Here is a 23,077-nt window from a genome sequence, read left to right on the forward strand (position 1 = left end):
ACAGAGGAATTTCCACCTCTCATAGATTCAAAGTTTGCCAGGTACTCCTCAGAGCCCCTTTGACTTGAGCCCCATCTTAGGGTTTCTATCATTGTGAAGATATCATTACCACAGCAACTCTTATAAAAGAAAGCATTAAACTGGAGTGGGCTTACAGTTCGGAGGTGTAGTCCATTGTCGTCATGGTGGGAAGCACAGTGGCATGCAGGCAGAGACGGTGCTGGAGAGGGAGCTGAGGACGGGAGACTGAGCCCTTAGGTCTGGCTTGAGCTTCTGAAACTTCAAAACCCACCCCCGCAGTGACACACTTCCTCCAACAAGGCCACACCCACTCCAACAAGGCCACACCTCCAATAATGCCCCTCCCTGTGAGTCTATGGGGGCTATTTTCATTGAGACTATCACAAGCCCTTATTCCTCCATAGGAGCAGCTGGCCTAGAGCTCTCATGACCTGTGGGGCTGGAGTGGGAGGGATGAGGTGGCAGGAGAATCAAGGTGAGCTAATGCCTCTGGGTTCTGTTTCTTTATTGTTTCCCTTTCGAGCATGTTTAGTAATGTAGGTAATAAACCACTTAAAAAATGTAATTAAAATATTATTATATCATCCCCCTTCCCTCCTGCCTTTCTACCACCCCCCAAATATATGACATCTTCTTTGTTTTTTTGTTTTTTTGTTTTTGTTTTTTTTTTTTTGAGACAGGGTTTCTCTGTAGTTTTTGGAGCCTGTCCTGGAACTAACTCTTCTAGACCAGGCTGGCCTCGAACTCACAGAGGTCCGCCTGCCTCTGCCTCCGGAGTGCTGGGATTAAAGGCGTGCACCACCACTGCCCGGCTGACATCTTTTTTTTTTTTTTTTGGTTTTTCGAGACAGGGTTTCTCTGTGGCTTTGGAGCCTGTCCTGGAACTAGCTCTTGTAGACCAGGCTGGTCTCGAACTCACAGAGATTCACCTGCCTCTGCCTCCCAAGTGCTGGGATTAAAGGCGTGCGCCACCACCGCCCGGCCCTGACATCTTTTTTGCTAATCATTATTGTTACATATACATATAAAGGAATAAACATGTAAATACGAACAGCTGAACATGTGTTGCCTACATGTATGTTTCTCAGTCTTGGCCCAGGGCTCATCCCTGGGGAAGATTAATTCTTCCTCCCCCAGCACTTGTTAATTGCTTGTAGCTCTTCATTTAGGGGTGGATCCTGTGAGCTCCCCGCCCCATCCACATTGTGTGATGCCAGTTCCGTGTTAGTTTTTCAGGTCCCATTTAAGCAGCCATCCTCTAGGTCCTGTTTGTCTGTCTGTCTATCTGTCCCCTTTATCTGCCCTCCTGGAACTTTCCATCTTCCCAACAGTGCCTGTAGCTATAGGGGCACACCCTGTTTGTTCTGCAGACAGCCCACAGTCCCCTCCCTCTCTCTGTGGCCTTTTAGCAGTCCTTGGCAGTTAGACATGTTTTTCCTGAGGACAAATGCAGTTGGACAGCATTGACTACTCGCTTCTTATCTGGGAAGATGCTTTCCGCAGATGCAGCCCTGGCATGTGAGGATGCTCAGCCAATGACTTGATGTCCTTATAAACAGAGGGAGGTTTGGACACAGCCACATCCTGAGGGAAGACTTTGCAATGACAGTAGAGATTAATGTGACACTGCCATGTACTGGGGGACCCCACAGACTTCTAGGAGGCCCCTTGGAGCTAAAAGATGTTGTAAGGATCCTCTCAATGAAACCTCCTCAGGGAGCAGGCCCTGTAGACAGCGGACCCCGGTCCTGAACTTCAGAAGCCTCTGAATAGAGAAAGTTCTTTACTGCTGACTTGAGACCCCATTGCTGTGGTCATCTGTTCCCACAGCGTAGGACACAAAGAGAAAAGAAGAGTGCCCCGCACAGTGTGAGAAGGGTCAAGCCCAGCCCTATCAGGCTCTTTGTAGAGCAGGTGGCATCTTAGTCACCCTCTGCTCTGAGGCAGAGTTTGCCCAGCTCACAGGTCTGAGCGGTGCAGTGCAAGTCAGAACGGAGCCAAGGATGCTCAGGCCCAGGAAGCCTGCTGGTGCGGACGGTAGTCTGTCTGCAGGCAGTAGCTGGGTGATACATACAATATCCTGCCTGGCTTCTCAGGTGACACACTCTGCTCACACTTACAAGCAGCAGCTTTATCAGATGGAGCTGTCTGTCTGTCTGTCTGTCTCTAGTGCGTCCTTCCTCCTTAGCGCTACAGGGCTGGACATCCACTGGTGACAGGAGTCCCCGCACACTAACCTGGGGCTGCAGCCAGCTCCATCACAGGCTAGTCAGCCGTCAGCTGCTGCTCAGCACATCCCCCTTCTGCCTGCTCACTGGCACACCTGGCGCATTCCAGATTTTGTTGTTAAATCATTTTAAAGAGAGATTGAGAGAGAGAGAGACCCAAACAGAAAGCCTTGAATTCTCATTACCACAAATCTTCATCAGCTACTGCACAAGGCTTTGCATTCAGCCTCTTCTCGCTGTTTGCCATTTGCCTCTGCTGCTTCCCCCTCCCCCCTGCAGAACCCATCTCCTTGTTCCTGAAGGAAGCCCAAATCACCTTTATTTTCACTTTGTTGGCTGCCAGGTCTATACAATGGCTGAATGCTGGACATCATTCGTGTAGAGAGCCGTGTGGAGTCACACCTGATGGCTATGTGTAGAGAGCTGCGTGGAGTCGCACCTGATGGTGCTGGCTCCCGCCCTCCACGATCCCAAAAGCAAGTGCTCTCTGTGATAATCAACTTCTAATATCAACTAGGCCTGATTTATGCTATTATCACGCAATGATTGTCAGCTGCTTGCATATGCATGGACCTATGAGCAGTGCCCACCTGGCAATCTGGGGTTGGTTGCCCATGCCTACTTAAGGGCTGGGAGAGGTTTGCCCTGAGAGAGAGGGAGAGAGTGGGAGAGAGGAAAAGAGAGAGAGGAAGAGAGTGAGTGTGAGTGAGTGAATGAGAGAGAGAAAGGGAGAGAGATTTTACAATTGTAAAAAGGTCCTGAATAAAACTGCAGCAGGAAGAGCTCCGGGGTTGCGCATCTTCCTTGCTGGACGAGGGGGACCGCAACACATTCGTCTCTTAGCTTCCTTGTCAGCTGGGAGCAATGCCGGAGGGGTGATGTGTGCACGCATGCCCATGAGCGTCCATCCATGTGCACCCATGTGTATATTTGATACCTACCTATAGGAACAGTCTCTTCTGCCCCTCAAGATTTGCACTGGGATTTTTGCTTCTTAAGTGATTGCATGGGTGACCAATCTCATCCATTCGTTCATTCATTCAGCTGATGTTTATTGAGCACCTAGGAAGTCTTACCCATTAAAATCAGCCCTGAAGTAGTGTTTGCCTGCCTATCTATCTATCTATCTATCTATCTATCTATCTATCTATCTATCTATCTATCTATCATCTATCATCTATCTATCTATCTATCTATCTATCTATCTATCTATCTATCTATCTATCTATCTATCTATCTATCTATCTGAGTTCCAGTTCCAGAATGCAGAGGATGAGGCCTGGGAAAGAGACAGAGAGGGAGGAAAGAAGAGATGGAGGCAGAAGCAGCGCAGGGGAACGGGTGTTTGGAGCCACCCAGAAAAGCTTAGATGGAATTGTCATCTGGAGCCTTGAAGGATGAAGCTGAGTCTGGAACTGTGGGAGAACATTTTCCAGGTTGGGGGGGGGGGCTGCAGCTGCAGGGAGTGAGAAGAACAGAGGTGGGAAGGTGAAGGAAGCAATCCTGCAGCCCTTGGTTAGCACTTGCTGTCCCTACACAACATGTGGACACATGGGGATAGCACACGGCAGACAGGGCTCCTCCCAGCTCCCAGTCAGGAAGCCAGAGACCTGCATGGTCTGGGCCAGCAGGTTCTTTAGGGACAGGACCGCCTCTGTCCTCCCCTGAGGAGAAGAATGAGCAGGTCTCTGGGTCCCTTCTGCCAGGGCACTAGCCTCAATCTTTGGGCTCCACACCCATGGCCTCTAAGTGCGCGTTCAGGGCACCAAAGTATCCCAGACCACCGATTATGAAAATATATAATAACCACAGGGTTCAGAGCTCAGAAAATAAAAAGAGCATCTGTGACCGATAAAGATGGTCCCAAGAGGAAAATGAACAAAGGCTTGCTTTCACAGAATGGGAAGCTATATGGCCAGTGAGCAAATAAAAAACTTTCCAGCTAAAAAATAAAAATTCGAAGAGGCAATGACATCCCCCTCTCTGGGGTAGTGCATGCCTTTAATCCCAGCACTTGGGAGGCAGAAGCCAGCCTGGTCTACAGAGTGAGCTTCAGGGCAGCCAGGGTAACACAGAGAAACACTGTCTCAAAAACAAACAAACAAACAAACAAAACAAAAGGCTCTGACCTCATGGGCTAGCCACAATATGCAGTTAAGGGGTAAGGGTCGTTCTCCTTCATAAGGCATGATGGGAAGCCAGAGCACATGACCAAAGACTGCGGGAAGGGTAGCCAGAGCGCTGCACCCAACAAACTGGATGTTAATTTCTCTGAGCAGTGGCAGGCTAGTCAGAGAGAGCTCTGTTGTTATTGAAGAGCCTGGTGCTGCTGGGAGAGCAGTCAGCACTGTTTGTTAGCCGGTGCCTGAGAGCGTGTGTGCTGAGAGCGTGTGTGCATGAGAGCGTGTGTGCTGAGAGCGTGTGTGCTGAGAGCGTGTGTGCTGAGAGCGTGTGTACACGAGAGCGTGTGTGCTGAGAGCGTGTGTGCTGAGAGCGTGTGTACATGAGAGCGTGTGTGCTGACAGCGTGTGTGCCGACAGCGTGTGCTGAGAGCGTGTGTGCTGAGAGCGTGTATGCTGACAGCGTGTGTGCTGAGAGCGTGTGTGCTGAGAGCGTGTGTGCTGAGAGAGCGTGTGTGCTGAGGGCGTGTGTGCTGAGGGCGTGTGTGCTGAGAGCGTGTGTGCTGAGAGCGTGTGTGCTGAGAGCGTGTGTACATGAGAGCGTGTGTGCTGAGAGCGTGTGTGCCTGAGAGCGTGTGTGCCTGAGAGCGTGTGTGCTGAGAGCGTGTGTGCTGAGAGCGTGTGTGCTGAGAGCGTGTGTACATGAGAGCGTGTGTGCTGAGAGCGTGTGTACATGAGAGCGTGTGTGCTGAGAGCGTGTGTGCTGAGAGCGTGTGTGCTGAGAGCGTGTGTGCTGAGAGCGTGTGTGCTGAGAGCGTGTGTGCATGAGAGCGTGTGTGCTGAGAGCGTGTGTGCTGAGAGCGTGTGTGCTGAGAGCGTGTGTACATGAGAGCGTGTGTGCTGAGAGCGTGTGTGCTGAGAGCGTGTGTACATGACAGCGTGCGTGCTGAGAGCGTGCGTGCTGAGAGCGTGTGTGCTGAGAAGGAAATCGCTCAGACACCGCAGGCAGGTTAGAAGTCACTAGAAGGCGCTCTGGGTGACCCCAACTAAGTCTCCGGTCTCTGCTCCTCAGGCTAGGCGTGGCTCTGAGGTCTCAGGGAACTCTTAAGTCCTAATGTCCCTCCAAGTACAGGTGGTCCTGTGCCCAGGCTGATGCCCAGGTCCACCAGCCTTTTGAATTCTCCCCACCACAGCAGAGTCTTGGCCAGTCTACTTCCCAGCTGGCCACTTACTCAGATGTGGGTCCCTTCCCCTTCTCCATTCATTCCCAGCGGCTGACACCAGGATCACTGATGCTGACCAGAAATGAGGGCTCAGGAGTCTCCTAGTGCAGGAATCCCAGGGCTCAGAATGCAGGATCCCAGTGGGTTGTAAAGGGGGTGGGCGGGAGAGCCCTTGATGTTGAGATGGGAAGGTCAGATGGAAATTATCTTTGGAGGGTCTTTTTTCAGCCAGAGTGGCAGGTGACTTGTAGAGTGACAGAGAGCAGAGGCACAACACCAGGGTGCCTCTGAGGTTTGACTGTATTCTGACAGTAGGTTAAGGTGACCAAACCTGAAAGAGGTGTAGAAGTAAACACAGTGCTGAGGGGGTCAAAAGGGGACAGAAGCAGCTGGTGTGGTGGTGAGCCAGAGAGGCTGGGGTGAGGGGCTGATGTGGGAGTCCCCTCTGTATGCTGTGAATACCACTGGTTAATAAAGAAACTGTCTTGGGCCTGTGATAGGGTGGAGTAGAGATGGAGGGGGGAACTAAACTGAATGCTGGGAGAAAGGAGGCGGAGTCGGAGAAGCCATGTAGCCCTGCCGGAGATAGACGAGGGAACTTTACTAAGTAAGCCATGGCCTCGTGGCGATACACAGATTAATGGAGATGGATTAAATTAAGATGTAAAAGTTAGCCAATAAGAAGCTAGAGCTAATGGGCTAAGCAGTGATTTAATTAATACAGTTTCTATGTTAATATTTAGGGAGTCTGGGTGGCCGGGAAACGAACAAGTGGCCTCCTACTACAGGGGGCTGTAAATTCAAAGGTCAGCCTAGGCTACATAGAAAGTTTGAGGGGAGGAAGACACACACACACATACACACACAGAGAGAGAGAGAGAGAGAGAGAGACAGAGAGAGACAGAGAGAGAGAGACAGAGAGAGAGAGACAGAGAGAAAGAGAAAGAGAGAAAGTCACTGCCCCAAATGAATTATTCAAAGATGAGGAGCAATATTCAAGAATTCACACAGAGGAGTTGCTGCTCCGACGAAAGCTAACCCAGGGTGGAACGCAACAGTGGATTACCTCCTCACAGAGTGGTTCTCCAAGGGGTCCTCTGTCCCTCCAGGGGAGCAGCCCCAGGGAGATGGTCAGCAGCATCTCTGTGTTTCTTGTAAATTGAGAATCTTGGAGGCCAGACTGGTCTTCAGAGCGAGTTCCATGACAGCCAGGGCTATACAAAAAGAAACCCTGTCTCAGAAAACCAAATCAAACCAAAAAAGAATTAAAACACTGATAGTAAATTGAGAATTCAGAGTCTAGGTGCACAAGAGGATACACAGGGTGTTGTGGGGCAGTTACCATGACACCTGGGATATACACATTGCCTGTCCTCCAAAATGAAGGACAGGGCATCTCTTCTTTGGGGACAGAGTTCCTTAAATACACTGATGATTTGAATGGAAAATCCCAGTTCCCTGTCCCAGTGGTCAGGAGGGCATCTGCCTCCCACATCACCACTTATGCCTGGTCCCCCAGCATGCCTCACTCACCAGCTCCTGTACACATCACTGATGACTTCCCTCTGCCACGCGCATGTCCCCAAGTGTTTCCCCACCCCGCTCTGTTCATAAACACAGGACACATGCACGCCCCTGCACTCGGGCACCATTCTCATGTTTAATGTGGAATTTACATGGACCCTTGGGTCACATTACTGCTCAACCATTTGAAGATACATCCCAGGGAAAACCAGAATCCTTGGAAGCCCGAGTGCAAAACCCAAAGAAAAAGTACAGACCCATTTCTGTATAAGAATATATTATTTAAAAGACAGTTTAAAAATAAAAATTCTGTACAGCATCATGAATTCCTTTTTTTATATCAGTGAACAAAACGGTTCTTAGAAAACATGGTCTGTCGCAGGTCATCCGGGGTCGCCTGGGTGTGACCGTCCTTGCGTGGAGGATCCTGTGAGGTTCCCCATCCCTGTCCACTCAGAGGCCATGGTTCGGTTGCTTTAACTAGTTCAGTCTGCTGGAAAAAGAGGAAGATGGCATGTTGTCTCTGTGGGCACTGGAGATGGCACAGTCAGATCCCAGTGGGAAGTTGAGATGGAAACAGGATGCATGGGACCAGAAAGCAGAAACACCTGGGCTGGGGAGTGGTGGAGCCAGCACTGCTCTCGCAGAGGATCCAAGTTCGAATCCCAGGATCCACAACCGCCTGTAACTCCAGCTCCAGTGTATCCAGCGCCCTCTTCTGTTCTCTACGGCACCTGCACTCAAGTGCACATACCCATATATATGTACATACCCACACACATATATACATAATTAAAAATTTAAAACAAAACTTCTTATGTTAAAGCAGAAGTAGGGCTGGAGAGGTAATTCAGTGATTAAGAGCACCGGCTGCTCTTCCAGAGGACCCAGGTTCAATTTCCAGTATCTACATGGTGGTTCACAGCTGTTTATAACTCTAGTTCCAAGTGATCTGATGCCCTCTTCTGGCCGCCACAGGCAGCAGATATGCCAGTGTTGCATAGATATACAAGTAGGTAAACACACACACACACTCACATACACTCTCACACACTCACACTCACATACACATACACTCTCACACACTCACAAAGTCTCTCTCTCTCTCTCTCTCTCTCTCTCTCACACACACACACACACACACACACAGAGTTAAAGGTGGTACAAACTGGGGAATGAAAGGGACCAAGCCTGATAGGACAAGTGGATGTGGGGAAGGGCAGGAATGGATGAGAAAGGATAATAACAGATATGCGTGAAGACACCAGGATGAAAACCATTACTCTGTATACTAATATGAAAATTTAAGAAATATAAAAGAATGAGGCTGGGTGGTGGTGGCGCACGCCTTTAATCCCAGTACTCGGGAGGCAGAGACAGGCAGATCTCTGTGAGTTCAAGGCCAGCCTGGTCTACAAGAGCTAGTTCCAGGACAGGCTCCAAAGCTACAGAGAAACCCTGTCTTGAAAAACCAAAAACAATAAATAAATAAATAAATAAATAAATAAATAAATAAATAAAAGAATGAGGTTGGGGCTGTAGAGAGGGCTCACTGCTGCTCTTAGGAACACTGGCTGCTCTTACAGAGGACACGAGTTCACTCTCCGGTACCCACATAGAAGCTCACAACCATCTGTAACTCCAGTTCCAGAGCATCTGACATCCTCTTCTGGCTTCCATGGACTCCAGCACACATGTGATCCACATACTCATGCAGGAAAACACACATACACACAAATAAATCAGAGAGAGAGAGAGAGAGAGAGAGAGAGAATGAGGTTGTCAGCCACACAACAAATGTAGCCCAAATTAGACAATGTCAATGTCATTTTCTTCTCAAGAATATGACCTGGCTTCAAGGTTCACTGGAACCATATGGAACAGCAGTTCACACAACTGCTTAGATCCCAGCAATGACACTGTGGCCTTGGGCTTACAAACGAGAGGCCTGGGGTTCACAGAGGTGGAGACCAAAGGTTTCACTGAAGGCAGGCCTTGGGTGGGCATCTTTTGTTTCCCCTCAAACTCAGCTTCTCCAGCTCTGTGCATAAACCCTCAGCTCACGTGACAGCCACTCAACAGCCACGTGCTTAGCGGTTAGCCTGCACTCAAGCCTGTGCTGTAGCCTGCACTGGCTGAGTGGCTGTGCCGAGCAAAGGGCTGTGTCAGCGGGCGTCAGAGGACACGCTTGTAGTGATGGGCGGGGGTAGGGTAGGGGCAAATGCTTTTTAAAAGCTCCTAGCACTCCAGATGCACTTCACAGAATATCTCATCTCATGAGTGGCGCACATTCTAATAATCCTTTCTATAACCCAAGTGTGAACCTTTCCAAATCAGAGCCCAGATTCTAATTAGGATATGCAGGATTAAGCTGCGCGTATTGGAAAGCAGGCTACGTGCCGTGGTTTGACACTGCCTCCTGTAAGTGTAACAGGCAAATGAGGGTTTGTAAGCGGCTGGGGGTTCGCGCGCTGAGGTGCAATCCACACTGTGAGGGGAAAGGTGAAAACACCTGACTGTGCTGTTTGGGGAAGGCTATGGGAGGCAATCAGGGTAGACAAAGGCATCAGGGGGGCTATCCTGTGACTGAGTTTCTGGTGCTTTATGAGAAGAGGGTGGGAGATCAAACACATACACACACAAACATTCTCTCTCTCTCTCTCTCTCTCTCTCTCTCTCTCTCTCTCTCTCTCTCTCTCTCTCACACACACACACACACACACACACACGCACACACACACGTGCACTCTGCCCCTCCCCATGTATAGCACTTCAGAGCCCACCCACTTACCCTACACATTGAGCCATCAGTTTGGAGGAGAATGTCCTTCACTGTTTTTCTTATCTCTGTTCTTCTCTGTGGCGTTTTCCATGCCCCCAGTTGTCAAGTTGACTGTCTTCTTCTGTAACTAAGGAAGCAAGGCCCAGAGTCAGACCTGGAGGCAGAGGGCCAGTGCATGCAGCCTCTCGTCTCAGGAGGTGTCCGCTGCCGGAAGACACTCAGATGCCTGCCCACACATACATAAGATTTCCAGATTTTCCAGAGACAGCCTGGGTGCTTGTGACCTGTTCACAATCCACAAAAGCATCCTGGCCAGGAATGGACCAAGCCGGCCACAGCTCACAGCCAAGGGGCCCCAGCTCCTGTTTTAGGCTCAGCGTGGTCACTTCTTTCTCATGCCTCCTTCTCCAGGGCCAGGAAGGCATCTTAGAGAGCCTGGCATTCCCATTAGGCAGTGAAACACAGGATTCCAGACTCAGGTTCCCAAGAGCATTGGCTGATGGGATGGCCATGGTGGCAGAGATCCCTGCAGCCTTCTAAGCAGAGTCTGGATGGGAAACAACCTTTGGTGTGTACAGTTTTCCTCTTAGCCTTTTGGATTTACAGAGCTGACATCTTGTGACTTCCTGGCAGGGAGGTCAGGACTGCTGGTCTTTGCTTTCAGTCAACCCTATATGTTTTCACCATGTGTCTGTGACATGACTGGCACTGGGGGGTGTGCATGGCAGATGTGACCAATACCAGACCACACCTGGGCATAAAGGCAGAAAAGATGGATACAGAGCCCTCTGTTACTGGGGAGCTTGGATGAATGGGTACAGAGTAGGAAATGAGGGCCCGAGGGGCATCGGAGGTTGGGTGTTGAGGGTACAGTGGCCAAGGAGAGGTCTGGAGGGTATAAGGAGTGAGGAAACTGTTTTGGGTACATGAATGTCTTGGTAGGAGCAGGGGGTGCTGTGGGCAGAGAAAGACTGTACCCAGCAGCCACATCAGGCAGGCGACAAGGATTGAGTCCTTAGTACCAGCATCTCTGAAAAAAAAGAGGTTCACACAGGGGCTCCAACAAAGCTGAACTGCTCATGGGGATCTGTGCCAAGACTGTCGAGGCTCCTACCCTCTCCTGAGAACCAGCATCCCCAGTGCCTGAAAACCTCTCCACCTCCTGGACCACAAGAGTAGACAAATTGCCCTGTGTGATCTGTGTCTCAAAGCAGGGACTTGGGTCCTTGCTTTGGTCTCATGTCTTTTTCAGTGCAGCCCTCACTGAACAGGTACCCAGGCCTGTAGGAGCACAGGGGCCAGGGAGGTGCTAAGACACACGGCAGAGGTGGTGATGCACGGTGCATCTCCAGACTCACACAGCTGCATGCTGGTTCTCATCAGCCCACCACAGTCCCTGGGAAGAGACTCTGCTGTCCAGAGCGCAGCATCTGGAACTCTTGTCTCATTGAGCTTGGCTCTTGTGCCTGCCCTTTGTCCTGCATGGCCGCAAGTCTCTGACTCGCCTGCCTGTGTCCTCTGCGCTGCCTTTACCTCCTTCATGGCGTCATCCAGCTGCTTCAGCTCCTCATAGTGTTCACGAGACTCCCAGAGTGGCCGTAGCATGGTCTCCTCGACAATGGGGAAGAGCTGGGGAGCAGAGAGTCTGGGGTCAGTCCACCATTATTAGATGGCAGAGAACACTGGAGGAGAATTGTCAGGCCCTTGGGGTACCTGTGAATCCCAGGGACCTCACTTCCCAGTGGCCTCAAATCAAGGCCTTCAGAGAAACCCAAGGAAATGGAGTGTAAATCTCCTGGCCAGTTTCAAGTCCTGGAGACCCTGGCGCAGCCCCACCTGTCCCCATTTCTGTCTCTGGCACAGATTTCCACTCTTGTCGCTTCTCAGAGGACCCCAGAAAGCCTACTAACTTCTCCTGTCCCCACTCCTTCCACTACGACAAGGGTAGGGATGGCTTCAGAAGGTCTTAGGCAGGGGACAGATCTGACGAAATCCCCGCTGGTGGTCATAGAATGAACAGGATAATGGGTGGCTCTGAGCTACCCAAAGAATGATGGGCAGGAGGTGGGGTGGAGCAAATGGCTTGGCTAGAGAGGAGTGTGTGTTTGGGACTCAGGGCTGGAAGTGGTGGCCTTAGGCAGCTCTGGGGCGTGGGAGGTAGAGGTGCAGAGTCGGAAGAAGACTAGGACTTGGTTGTGAGGGTTCCCCAGCCCAAGGGCGCCAATTCCAGGTGTTCCTTTAAGGAGAAGCCTGGAAGGACAGGAAAGCCAATAGCTGGTACTGCTGGCTGGGTCTTAAGGCTGGCAGAGACAGGCAGGGACAAAGTGGCACAGAGGGCCTGGCAGTCACACATGGAGCTTTTTGAAGAGCACCAGAGGGGGTGGCACTGGACACAGCAGAAGGAATGGCTGCTAGGCAACCATCGCCATGACAGCAGATGAAGCTGTAGAGGGTTTATGTGTATGCACATGTATACACAATGCATATCCCGAAAATGTGCATGCATGCATGTGTGCACACGTGTGCTCACTGCTGCTGTACCAACAGCACAATCTCTCACCTTGGTCACTGATTCAAACATTGGGATCAGGACAAACTTGATGAACCCAATTTGGGCTGTTGCTTTGGTCACTTTGTCCCTGTCCATGAATGGGGCCACAGGAAGGCCTTCTGATTTCTCACGGTCGCTCTGCAGGGAACACAGGGACAATGGCATTAAAGGCACAAAGGCCTGTGGACTCGGGTACATAGAGCAGCCCTGTTCTTTGAGGAAGAACAGGACATGCTGCCCAGCTGGGATCCTCATGGTCACACAGAAAAGCAGTACAATGGCGAGAACACAGAGGGCTTGTGGTGAATGGCTACACACGAGTCAAGGCGAGGTGAGGATGCTGGCGTCATAGGGACCAAGTCTAGAGACAGGCTGAGTGTCTCAAGGCGTGACAGGGCAGTTTACAAGGCTCAACTTGACAGCTACTGTCTGCATTATTTTATGCCCGTATCTCCTGGTAGCTATCCTATGAACCATCTTGCTTGCCCTCGCCCCTCCACAGGCCCCCCCTCTCCTTCTTGACCCATGGCTACTTTTTTGAGTCTACCTCTAACAGTGGCTCTGTGAGTGGCAATGGGTGGCAGTTTCACCACACTGTTTGTCCCCACTGGTGGTCATTGTCTCATATCTATAACACAGCCTATGTCGTTTCTGCTGTATGTCTACACAGACAGTATTGTGGAGGCTGCTGGGGTGTGGATGGATATGTCAATCACCCTGGTCTGCTCTTTCCAATGCAGCCCTGCCCACGGAGCTGGAAGGAGTGCTCATGATGATGGCTCGGCGTCTCTTACCTGCATGAAATATTCTTCCAGTAAACAATCCACCCACGGCTCTGCCACCTCCATGGGACGGACTTCGTTGGAGATATCGCAGCATTTTATGAGAATCATCTTCAGCTGAAAGAGACGCGACATTGAGGGCCACGGCAGACACAGCACAACCACTACTGCTGTGGGCTGACTGGATTTGCCATCACAGGTGGAGAAACAGGGCGGGACGGGGGTGGGGAGGGATGCTGGCCCTGGAAGGGTACCTGCAGCACTCTTCACTGGGATCCTGGCAGTCTGGATTTCTCAGCTTCCCTGAGGAAGGATGGGAACCCATCACGCCCACAGGGCATCCGATACTCAAGCTTTTAGGGTTTAAACTGCCAGGTTAAAAACCGAGTGTGCACTTAGGCTCTCCCATGCTGAAATGGCCTCACTCTGCAGCTCAGGCTGGCCTTTAGAACTCCAGGCTGGCCTTGAACTCCTGCTCTTCCTCCCTCCCAGCTGCTAGGATTACAGGTATCACCATGCCTGGTTCTCAAAACAAAGTCATTGCAAGGTCAAGACAAGAAGATGCAAATTCAAGGACTGCCTAGGCTACACTGAGTTCCTGACCCCGCTGGACAATGTAATGAGACTCTTGTCCCCAACTGCCAGGAAAATCAAGGCTGGGGTCTACGGTATTTGCCTATCATATATGAAGTCCATTGCCTTGATAAGTAAAAAAATTGTGACTGTGTGAAATATAAGAAAAATATATAGAGCCGGGTGGTGGTGGCGCACGCCTTTAATCCCAGCACTCAGGAGGCAGAGGCAGACAGATCTCCTTGAGTTCGAGGACATCTTGGTCTACAAGAGCTAGTTCCAGGACAGGCTCCAAAGCTACACAGAGAAACCCTGTCTCGAAAATCAAAAAAAAAAAAAAAAAAAAAAAAAGGAGAGAGAGAGAAAGAGACTACAGTGCATGTCTCCAAAGTGAGGCACAGAGCAATTAACTTAATCTCTGAATGCTGGGATGCTAATTGTTAATTATTTTGTTAATGCATTTTGCTCATTTTGAAGTTAATTTAATTTTGAGATAGGGTCTTACACTATAGCACAGGCTAGCTCAGAATCCAGTATAGGTAACCCAGGTGGGTCTGAAGTGGCTGCAATCCTCCTGCCTCAGCCTTCCCAGTGTTGTGAGTACAGGGATGGACCAGCATGCTGGGTTTGCATTTTGATTTTTAGAAGGAACAGACACCACGTACACTTAGGCTACCTCCTCAGCTTAAGGGAGGGGATTGTCCCTGACCCATGGAGTACTCTTCAGGGCAGCCTTGTCTACTGCTGGCCCAGGAGGAGCTGGGATACTGAAATCCAATCACTCCAGCACTCCATGGCCGGGGAGACACCTGGGTTCCTGGTTTTCCCAACTGAGCTATGGCTCAGCTTTCCAAAGACACAAGAGACACAACCTACCAGCGTCAGGTGTTCCTCATTGCTGTAGTCAAAATTCTCCATTTTTTCTTTGAAAGAATCCATAATTTCAGCGTGCCTTGCCATATCGGTGGCCAAGATCAATGTGATCATGCCCTGGATGGTAAGAGGACATGGTGTCACCACATGCCAGGACCTCGGTGAGTGCTCCTCACGCTGTGCTCTGAGCTCCTGTGTGACCATCGCCCACACGTGTGCTCTGTCTGTCCCTGGGCCATGTCCACAGGCTACAGATCACAGCCTGACAGGGTAACAGATGGGTCGTCATGCTGACTTGTAAAACCAAGCAGATTTTAAGTCTCCTAGCCTTAGTCACTTAGGTCTGTATTAGCCCTGCTCAGAGCTTGCTGGTGGATATCAGCAGCATATCCCAAGACAATTTTCCCAATTGTCTCATCTATATGTGACTGCATATAGATTATCTAAGTCAGAACATACTTGGTAACATCCCCACTATCAAGTTTATAAGTGAGGATCCAAAGGCTTTAAACTCTAGTTATGCTATGGTTTGAACATGGCTGATGCCCTCCTAAACACAGGTTGAAATCTGGTCCCTAGGCTGACTGTGTAGGAAGCGGATCCTTAAGAAGTGTTTGGGTTCCACCCTTATGAAGAATTTCATATTCTCCCCCAACTCATCCAGCACTGGGTTAAATCCACAGGGAATGAATTCTTGCTCTTGCTCCTTAACCTTCTGCCCACATCCCTCACCAGAAACAGAGCAGATGTGGATGCCAAACTCTTAGACTTAGTTCAGCCTCAAGAACTAGGAGTGATCATGAACCTCTTCCCTTTTAAAATTACCCAGCCTGTGATATTTTATTATAGTAGCTGAAACTAGACTAAGGCAGTTAACTAAATACTGGTTTAGGAAAACCAGTTTTAGTAGCATAAAAATCATAGCATCCAAAACTATAATCCATATAACCCATTCTTTCCTTTCTCCTTCTGTCCATCTAGCTTTCCATGCATCTACGGTATTCTATTTGTCTATATGTCCACCCATCCTTCCATCCCTCATCCAACCATCTGCCACCCACCCACCTACCCACCCTTCCTTCCTTCCATCCCTCATCCAACCATCTGCTACCCACCCTCTCACCCATCCTTCTTTCCATCCCTCATCCAACCATCTGCCACCCACTCCCCGACTCATCCATCTGCACAGCCCATCCATCCATCCATCCATCCATCCATCCATCCATCCATCCATCCATCTTTTCATTCACCCACCCATTCACCTACCTACCCAACCATCCATTATCCACCCACCTATCCCTCCATCCCATAAAACATTTACATAACATCTCTGCACCAGGTGTAGAGCATCACTTTTCCAAGAAAATAAGACCCCCGGCCTCAAAGGCCAGTATGAAGCAAGCAGTCAATATGAAGAATCTTGTGTGTGTGTGTGGGGGGGGGGGTCTCAAATGTATATTTCTTGTGTGTGGGGGAGGGGACACATCATCTTGCACTTTGAATTATGAACTTTTTTCCTGTAAAGACTGCTATTAACAGAACATTCAGTTATCCCTCAAGATCTTCAGTGACAAAACTGTTTTGTATGTGTGGGTGTGGGTGCACGCATGCCATAATTAGTATACGTGGAGGCAGGGGGACAACCTTGGTTGTTGTTCCTTGCTTTCTACCCTGTTTGAGGCAGGGTCCTTTGGTGTTCACTGCAGTGGACACCAGGCCAGCTGGCCTGTGAGCATCAGGTAATTCTGCCTCCGTCTCTCCTTTTCCCGTAGGTATGCATTACAATTATAGACACTTCTGTGTCTAGCTTTGATGTGGGTTCTGGGGATCTGAACTTAGGTTGTCTGGTTTATGTGGCAAGTGCTTTACCTATGGAGCCATCTCCTTATTACTTATAAAATATTTCAAAAATTTGAATAAGGGCTGGAGAGATGGCTCAGATGTTAAGAGCACTGACTGCTCTTCCAGAGGTTCTGAGTTCAAGTCCCAGCAACCACATGATGGCTCATAACCATCTATGAGATCTGGCTCCCTCTTCTGGCCTGCAGGTGTACATGCAGGCAGAACACTGTATACAAAATAAATAAAATCTTAAAAAAAAATTTGAATAAATGATTTTTGTTTCCAGAAGAACTCTTATTTTAGAACTCTTAAACTTCTGGAATAGGACAATCCCTTGTTATCCCCAGGGTGGCCAGCAGGAAGAAAATCCTGTTGTTTACACGGATTTATTGTCTACTCATCCAATTAGATGATTCTTGTTTCTCTTGGGGGTACCGCTTGCTGGACAAAGTCACACACTAAGGGATGCTCCATCAGGCTCACTTGGTGGCACTGGCCTGTGTGCCCATCTCCCTTCCTAGCATGCCCTTTACCCACTGTAGAAAAGGGTTTGTCTCAACAGTCTATGGAATGCACTTAGAGGGTGGGGCTGCGAACATGAAAGAAAGGGCAGAAGCCTGAAGACAGAGAGAAGGCTGCACCATGAATCAGCGATTCAGTATTGACTGTTGTCAAGCACTCCAGTTAGCTTTGAACTTCTCAGAGAGCAGGCGAGGAAATAATGGTTTTGGGGGGTGGCTGCTCTTTGAAAAAGCCAAGCTTCCAAGTTCTCCAGGAAAGAGGCAGATGAACCCCGCTCATGCATAAATTTAGCTACCTGGGGAAGGAGGTCAGCTGAGACTCAAAGGGCACGATCCCCAGGGATGGCAACACATGACCCTCAGAGACCCTGGGGATTCTCCTGATGGGCGTAGTCTGGGCGGCCTGGCTGAGCGCTGCTTTGGGGATATATAGCCCCTTATAGTTCTGGGGTCTAGAAGGCCAAAATGAAGGTATCAGCATGTTCTTGTTCCTCCCAAGGCTTGAGAAAAGGCTCTTTCCTGCTCCTTATAGGTTCTGGTGGCCCAGGAATCCCTTGGTTTTGTCTATACCAATATCTGCCTCTATGGTCCCATGCATGGCCTTTTACTGTCTTCATGTCTCTGTTCCTCTGTTATTGATTAGGGCCCAATCCACAGAAGCACCTGAAGATCTTCCTTAAGGAGGTATGATGAGACCTCCTTTTCCAAATAAAGTTCTGGGGGGGTCAGCTACCAGCGAACCATCACATTTCAGACAGGGTCACCCTGGGTCCTTCCACTCCCTGTAAATGGCACTAGTGGCTCACTCAGTTGTGGTTCAGATGGGACTTTGCGCGTGGGGAGGGCAGTGTATTAAGTGACTAAAAATGCTTGTCTCGGGGCAGGGGGTGACTAGGCTCTACGTGGTGGGTGATAGTTGTTCAAGCTGCATGGCGGATATCAGCTCTACCAGGCTGCAAGCAATGCAGGTGCCTTCCAGGCCCCATACCGCCTATGGCCAGTTCCTCCCCTTTCTTTGCTTAGTTTCTTCCCCGACTGCAGGGATACAGGAATCATCTCAAAGGGATGCCTTTAGGGTTATATTAATGACAACGAAATGCAGGTGACACCAGGTGTATATGGCAAAGGCCCATCTCCTTGGAGACCACTTTGGGCCCTGGAGGAAGCAGGTGAGGTGAGCTGGTTTCAGGGTCCCTTGATGGGTACTGCTGTAACTGAGGAGCGGGGCTCTGCTATGACCCCACAAAGCCCTGGCCCCACACACCTGCCTGATCTGCCTGAAGCCCTCAGGTGGCACACTGGAGAAGATGTTGCACTCAGGCCTCGCCAGGATCTGGAAGGCAATGGCGCAGTGGTGGTTCTCCAGCGGTGAGATGTCATTGTAGCGCACAGCCAGCTCCGTGCGGGCGTTGATCTGGTATCTAGGATGTGTGGAGAGAGCAGGAGGCTCAGACACCCTGCCACTGGCATCTGTATGCCAGGGTGTGCATGGTCCTGTAGAAGCTGGAGGTGCCTAAGGGCGAGTGACCAGATGTCGTCTGCTCCCACCAGAAACTTGCTTCACTGAACCCCTGGCTCTCCTGTAACTGGATATCCCATGCCTTGAAGTCCAACCCGTGATCAGCTCTCTCCCTGGGGTGATGCCTTGAAGACATCAAGGTTCCAAAAACTCAGGTTTATGGTATATGCAAAGACAGGGTTTCAGGAAAGAGAAAACAGGTTTGTTCTCTTACCCTACCCCACATGTAATTATGTATGTATGTATAAACGCATGTATAAATATATGTATGTACGTACGTACGTATGTATATGCATATAGAACAAGATCTCATTCTGCAGCCAAGGTGGCCTGGAAACTGGGATCTTTTTCCCTCACTCAGCCTCCAAGAGCTGGGGTTACAGGAAAAGCCCCACTGTGCCATTCTAAGGGTTGGATATTGAGGTTAATGCTAAAATGAACTCTTTGCCAGCCTGATGTTGGCAGCTGTGGTGACCAATAAACGTACAGAAAGGTAACAGAGGACTTGCTGGGACCGCCTCTGAGGAGTCCTCATGGCTACACCTGGCATCTACTCTGTCTCTGAGGAGTACACAGGGCTAGACCTGGGACCCACTCTGTCCTGACAAATCGTGGCCCCAGCGACATCTGATGTCATGCGCAGCCACGAAGGTGCATCAGAGAAAAACCTATGTGTCACTGAATTCAGGCCCCCACTATGCGGGAGGACTCTGTTGGTTCCGTGGGGTGACATTCTACTCTAATGGAGACAGGAGGTTCTTAGTGTCCCCGGGCCTGGGCCTATCCTCTTGGTCCCGTGACCTGCGTTCCCCAGCCCTGCCCTCACTCACTCTAGCCCTGCCCCTCTGCATGTGCCTTTGGAAGCATCCTGGAGAGGGAGGGAGCATCCTGGAAGACAGTGGTGTCAAGCCCCACTGTCCCCCACTGGGGAGGGGGCAGGCTGCCATGCACCTTCAGAGCCTGGGGCTGATAAAAAGGGACTGTGGCTGCCTGTGTGGGTTGGTAGCCTTGGAGGTACCCTCCTGGGGGAGACCCAGGGCTCTGGACAAAGTCCAAAGCTGGGAACTGCATCCTACAGGGCTAGGGGTCTAGGTTAGCAGCTCCGTCTGAGAACTGTTGGGTAAGCTGAGTTTTCCCTTAGAGAAGGGGCACTTTCCAAAGCAGAAATGAGAAAGAAACCCCAAACGTACGTGTTGTTGTACCCTGGGTGGTCCAGATCATGGCAGATGGCTGCGGTCATCAGGACCAAGATGTCCATCTGGGAAAACTTCTCCTGGATTAGGAGAGAGTCAGGCGTCTGTCCTCCTCGTGGGAGGGCAGGAGGGGTGGGGGGGACAGACTGGGCTGCAGTGACAGGGGCGGAGGACACAGTCCTGCAGAGGTCATACGCCCCCTGCGCTGGGGGCAGGGAGGGCCCAGGTACTCGGCAGGGTGAGGGATGGAGGGTGGGGGCTGGCAGGACCCACCTGGAGGCCACAGAGCCAGACCATGCTGTACATCATCTGCGTCACACAGAAGCAGTGCCGGAAGTTGTGGAAGGGGTTGTTCCTGTAGTTGTCGTGCACACAGAGCTGTGGGGAGGGAAGGGTCAGCTCACCGCCCCTGCTCCCGTGAGGCTCCCAGGCATCGGGTGTCCCCAAGTTCGCCATCACAGGACAGTGCAGCCCAGGATCCCTGCAATGTCCCACCATGCTACAACCTGGGGGCAGGGAGGAAAGTATCCTCCCGGTGTCTGCTGAGCCACACTGGGATGGAAAGTGGGGTGTGGGGCAGGGAGCAGTCCACGAGGGACTCTAGGTTCCCAGGCCTATTGGACAATTAGCAGACTTTTAGTTCTGGATTCATGATAACATTTTATCCCTTATTAAAAGATCTGCTACGAAGCACCCATGCCTACCCCCATATACATACAGCCACCCACACCATGCCCAAGACAGATACATACACTCTCACAAACACACATCCACACTGCCGGGGACATCCACTCCCAATCACACACTTTCTCACACGCACACTCCCAGACACACACACACGCACACATTTATATACTCATAGACATAACTCCACACACTACTCATAAAACCTCCTTATCTACACACCCCCAGACACACATGACACACCCAACTCCACACACCTCTGCTTTAGTGGGCTGCCTTGTGGGTTTCTTCTTGATTGTCATACTGTTTCCTCACTCCTTTGAGGGCATGGGAGGGGGACAAATGACCTAACAGAACTCCCCCGGTCCAGATGCCCGCTCTGCAGAAGCCCACTGCCACCAGGAAAGGCAGGGTAGACCATTCCGGTGTGGCAGGGGAAGTGACAGGTCCGAGTGTGGGTTCATCACTTACCAGCCATCTGCGGAGTGTGATGGGGTTGATATTGAAGTCCCTGACCAGGCCGAGGTCATGGTACATATGCTCTAAGCAGCTCAGCATCTGTGGGAACAGGGCCAGGGGTGAGAGGTCAGGGGTCAGGGGTCAGGAGGCAGGCCAGCTGACCTTCCTTCCCATGCACTGTCCTGAACAGTGCCCATGGGGACAACGGAGAAGGGTGGGACAGGCCAGTTGTGGGATCACCTAGATGGGCGGTGACAGCCTGCAGGCCTCCTGGGAGTGAAGTGACAAGGTGTGTTCCAGTCACTATAGCAACCTTGTGTAGGCGGACACAGCTGCAAAGGGTGACACCAAAATGATCACAACCGGAGTCGAGGATTAAGAATTCCGAGGAAGCTCAGCCACCGTACACGTGGGAAGGGGTGTCACTGAGGGCCACCCTTTCCTCGCTCAAGGCTAGACGAGTTGGAGTCCACTCCTCTTGCTGGGACTAGAGATGCTTTCTACTGCCTTGATCTGGAGGGCGGATCTCTTGTCCAGACAAATGTTATTTCTGGAAATTCTGTCATCTGTGGACACTTGGTGTAGGGTGAGACAGACATGGTGTTGAATTCTGCTGTCTTTTTTTCAGGTCTCTGCAAACATCTCCCAGAGCTTTGACACTAAGCCAAGGAGGAATAGAAAAGAAACACGTAACTAAGCCCGGATAGAGTGGCTTTCCTTCTTGGAGAAGCAGGTCTCGGGGAGACAGATTTGTAATACAGAGCGGAGGGAGACAGCCCTGTGGACACATGGCATGGCCCCAGCAGGGAGCACTTCCCCTGGGCCACACATCAGTGCTGGCCTGGTCCTGGGTACCAGCACCAGCATCCTAGTACCTGCACAGGGCAACAGTTGTTAGTGCTGTAGCCTGACTAGTTTCCCTTGTATCTGGGCACCAAGTGGCAAATCTATGTGAAGGACTGAATTATGTCCCATCAATAGTATGTAGAGACCCCACCGTGACATCCTCATCAATGTGACCATACTGGGGACAGGGTTTTTACAGAGGCAACCAAGATAAATGTGGTCATAGGAGGGGCCCAATTCAATTTGACCACGACTCTGTAGGGACATATAGGACACAGACACAGAGATAATGGAGAGAAGATGTCATCTGTGAGCTAAGGGGACAGTGCAGGAATGACCAACCCAAGACACCTTGACTGTGACCTCCGGACTCCAGGACAATGAGACAATACATTACACACTGCTGTTGTTGATACCGCCCAGTCTCTGGTGGTTTGACATGGCTGACTGTCAGAGGAAACGTGTGCATGTCACCAAACTCTATTCTTTTTTGTTAATTAATATGTATGGGCCCTGGGAATGTGGCAGTTAAAGTGACGTTTTGGGACTACAATAATTAAATTCTGTTGGGAGCAGACAATTCTATGGTATCACAAGTTCATTTGAGAAACAGAAAACAATCTCTCACTCGGACCTCACAGGGGACTTAGGCTGTCACGGAGCATCCTGAGGGTACGCTGGCCATATACATATCTTCTTTGAGAAGTCATTGGCTTTGAAGATGCTGGCCCCAGAAAGCACTTCCTGCAGAGCAACAAGGGGTCTGGCCCTGGCTTGAGGACAGCTGACTTCCCAGATGCCGGCTGGCAGCTGCTGTCCATCCAGGGCTACTGGTCCTCCCACTGTACGGAATGCCAGCCCTCAGGGCCCTTGGGTTACAGTTCCAACCATTGGGTTTGCCCCGGAGGCCCTTGCAGTGTTCTGAGCAGCCCTGGAGAGATGAAATATTTGCTGTGGAACCACAGTTGAGAGATGCTGAGAACTGCCAGACGCCACCATCTGCTACCACTTCTGTGATGGACATGGTGGCTTCGGAGCAGGTGTGATGGTCTGTTCCCTGAGCGGTGGCTCCTGAAGATGGTGATGAGCACTAATCAAGAGGGGACGACTTCCAAGGCGACAGCGGGTGATCCTTCAGTGTCTGCCTGCAGTCTCTGATGATGCCCCATGGACCTGAGGCACCAGAACCACGTACGACCACATCCTGGACTAGGTCTGAGACAGACACTGGGTGGACCTGTGGGTAGATGTGGCATTGCCGCCACTGGAAGAGAGAGATGTGCTGCCATAGGGCCCTGATGCTCTTTGCCATCTCAGGCTCAGGCGGCTGCCCAGG

At 50.7% G+C, this 23,077-nt stretch overlaps 1 protein-coding gene across 6 annotated transcripts in view; it reads right to left on the reverse strand.

Annotated features, from left to right (window-relative positions):
- Positions 1-6,720: 6,720 nt before the first annotated feature.
- The window catches only part of Pde9a (phosphodiesterase 9A), an 88,541-nt gene continuing 72,184 nt past the window's right edge, over positions 6,721-23,077 (reverse strand). Inside the window, exons 10-20 of one of the 6 annotated variants that reach the window (XR_009055612.1) lie at positions 20,908-20,994; positions 20,026-20,130; positions 19,750-19,832; positions 18,305-18,461; positions 14,681-14,794; positions 13,244-13,348; positions 12,459-12,587; positions 11,432-11,527; positions 9,908-10,025; positions 7,725-7,850; positions 7,234-7,606 (exon numbers count right to left, since the gene is read on the reverse strand). Coding sequence is in view for 5 of the 6 variants with exons in the window: in XM_057751009.1 (XP_057606992.1) it covers positions 9,924-10,025; positions 11,432-11,527; positions 12,459-12,587; positions 13,244-13,348; positions 14,681-14,794; positions 18,305-18,461; positions 19,750-19,832; positions 20,026-20,130; positions 20,908-20,994 (978 nt within the window). In the remaining variant the exon portion in view is untranslated. Of the gene's footprint in view, positions 6,807-7,233; positions 7,851-9,907; positions 10,026-11,431; positions 11,528-12,458; positions 12,588-13,243; positions 13,349-14,680; positions 14,795-18,304; positions 18,462-19,749; positions 19,833-20,025; positions 20,131-20,907; positions 20,995-23,077 lie in introns of those variants that run through there. The other 5 variants (XM_057751009.1, XM_057751006.1, XM_057751010.1 and 2 more) reach the window with 5 other exon arrangements.

Source organism: Chionomys nivalis, chromosome 19 (assembly GCF_950005125.1).
Source record: "Chionomys nivalis chromosome 19, mChiNiv1.1, whole genome shotgun sequence".
Lineage (NCBI taxonomy): Eukaryota > Metazoa > Chordata > Mammalia > Rodentia > Cricetidae > Chionomys > Chionomys nivalis.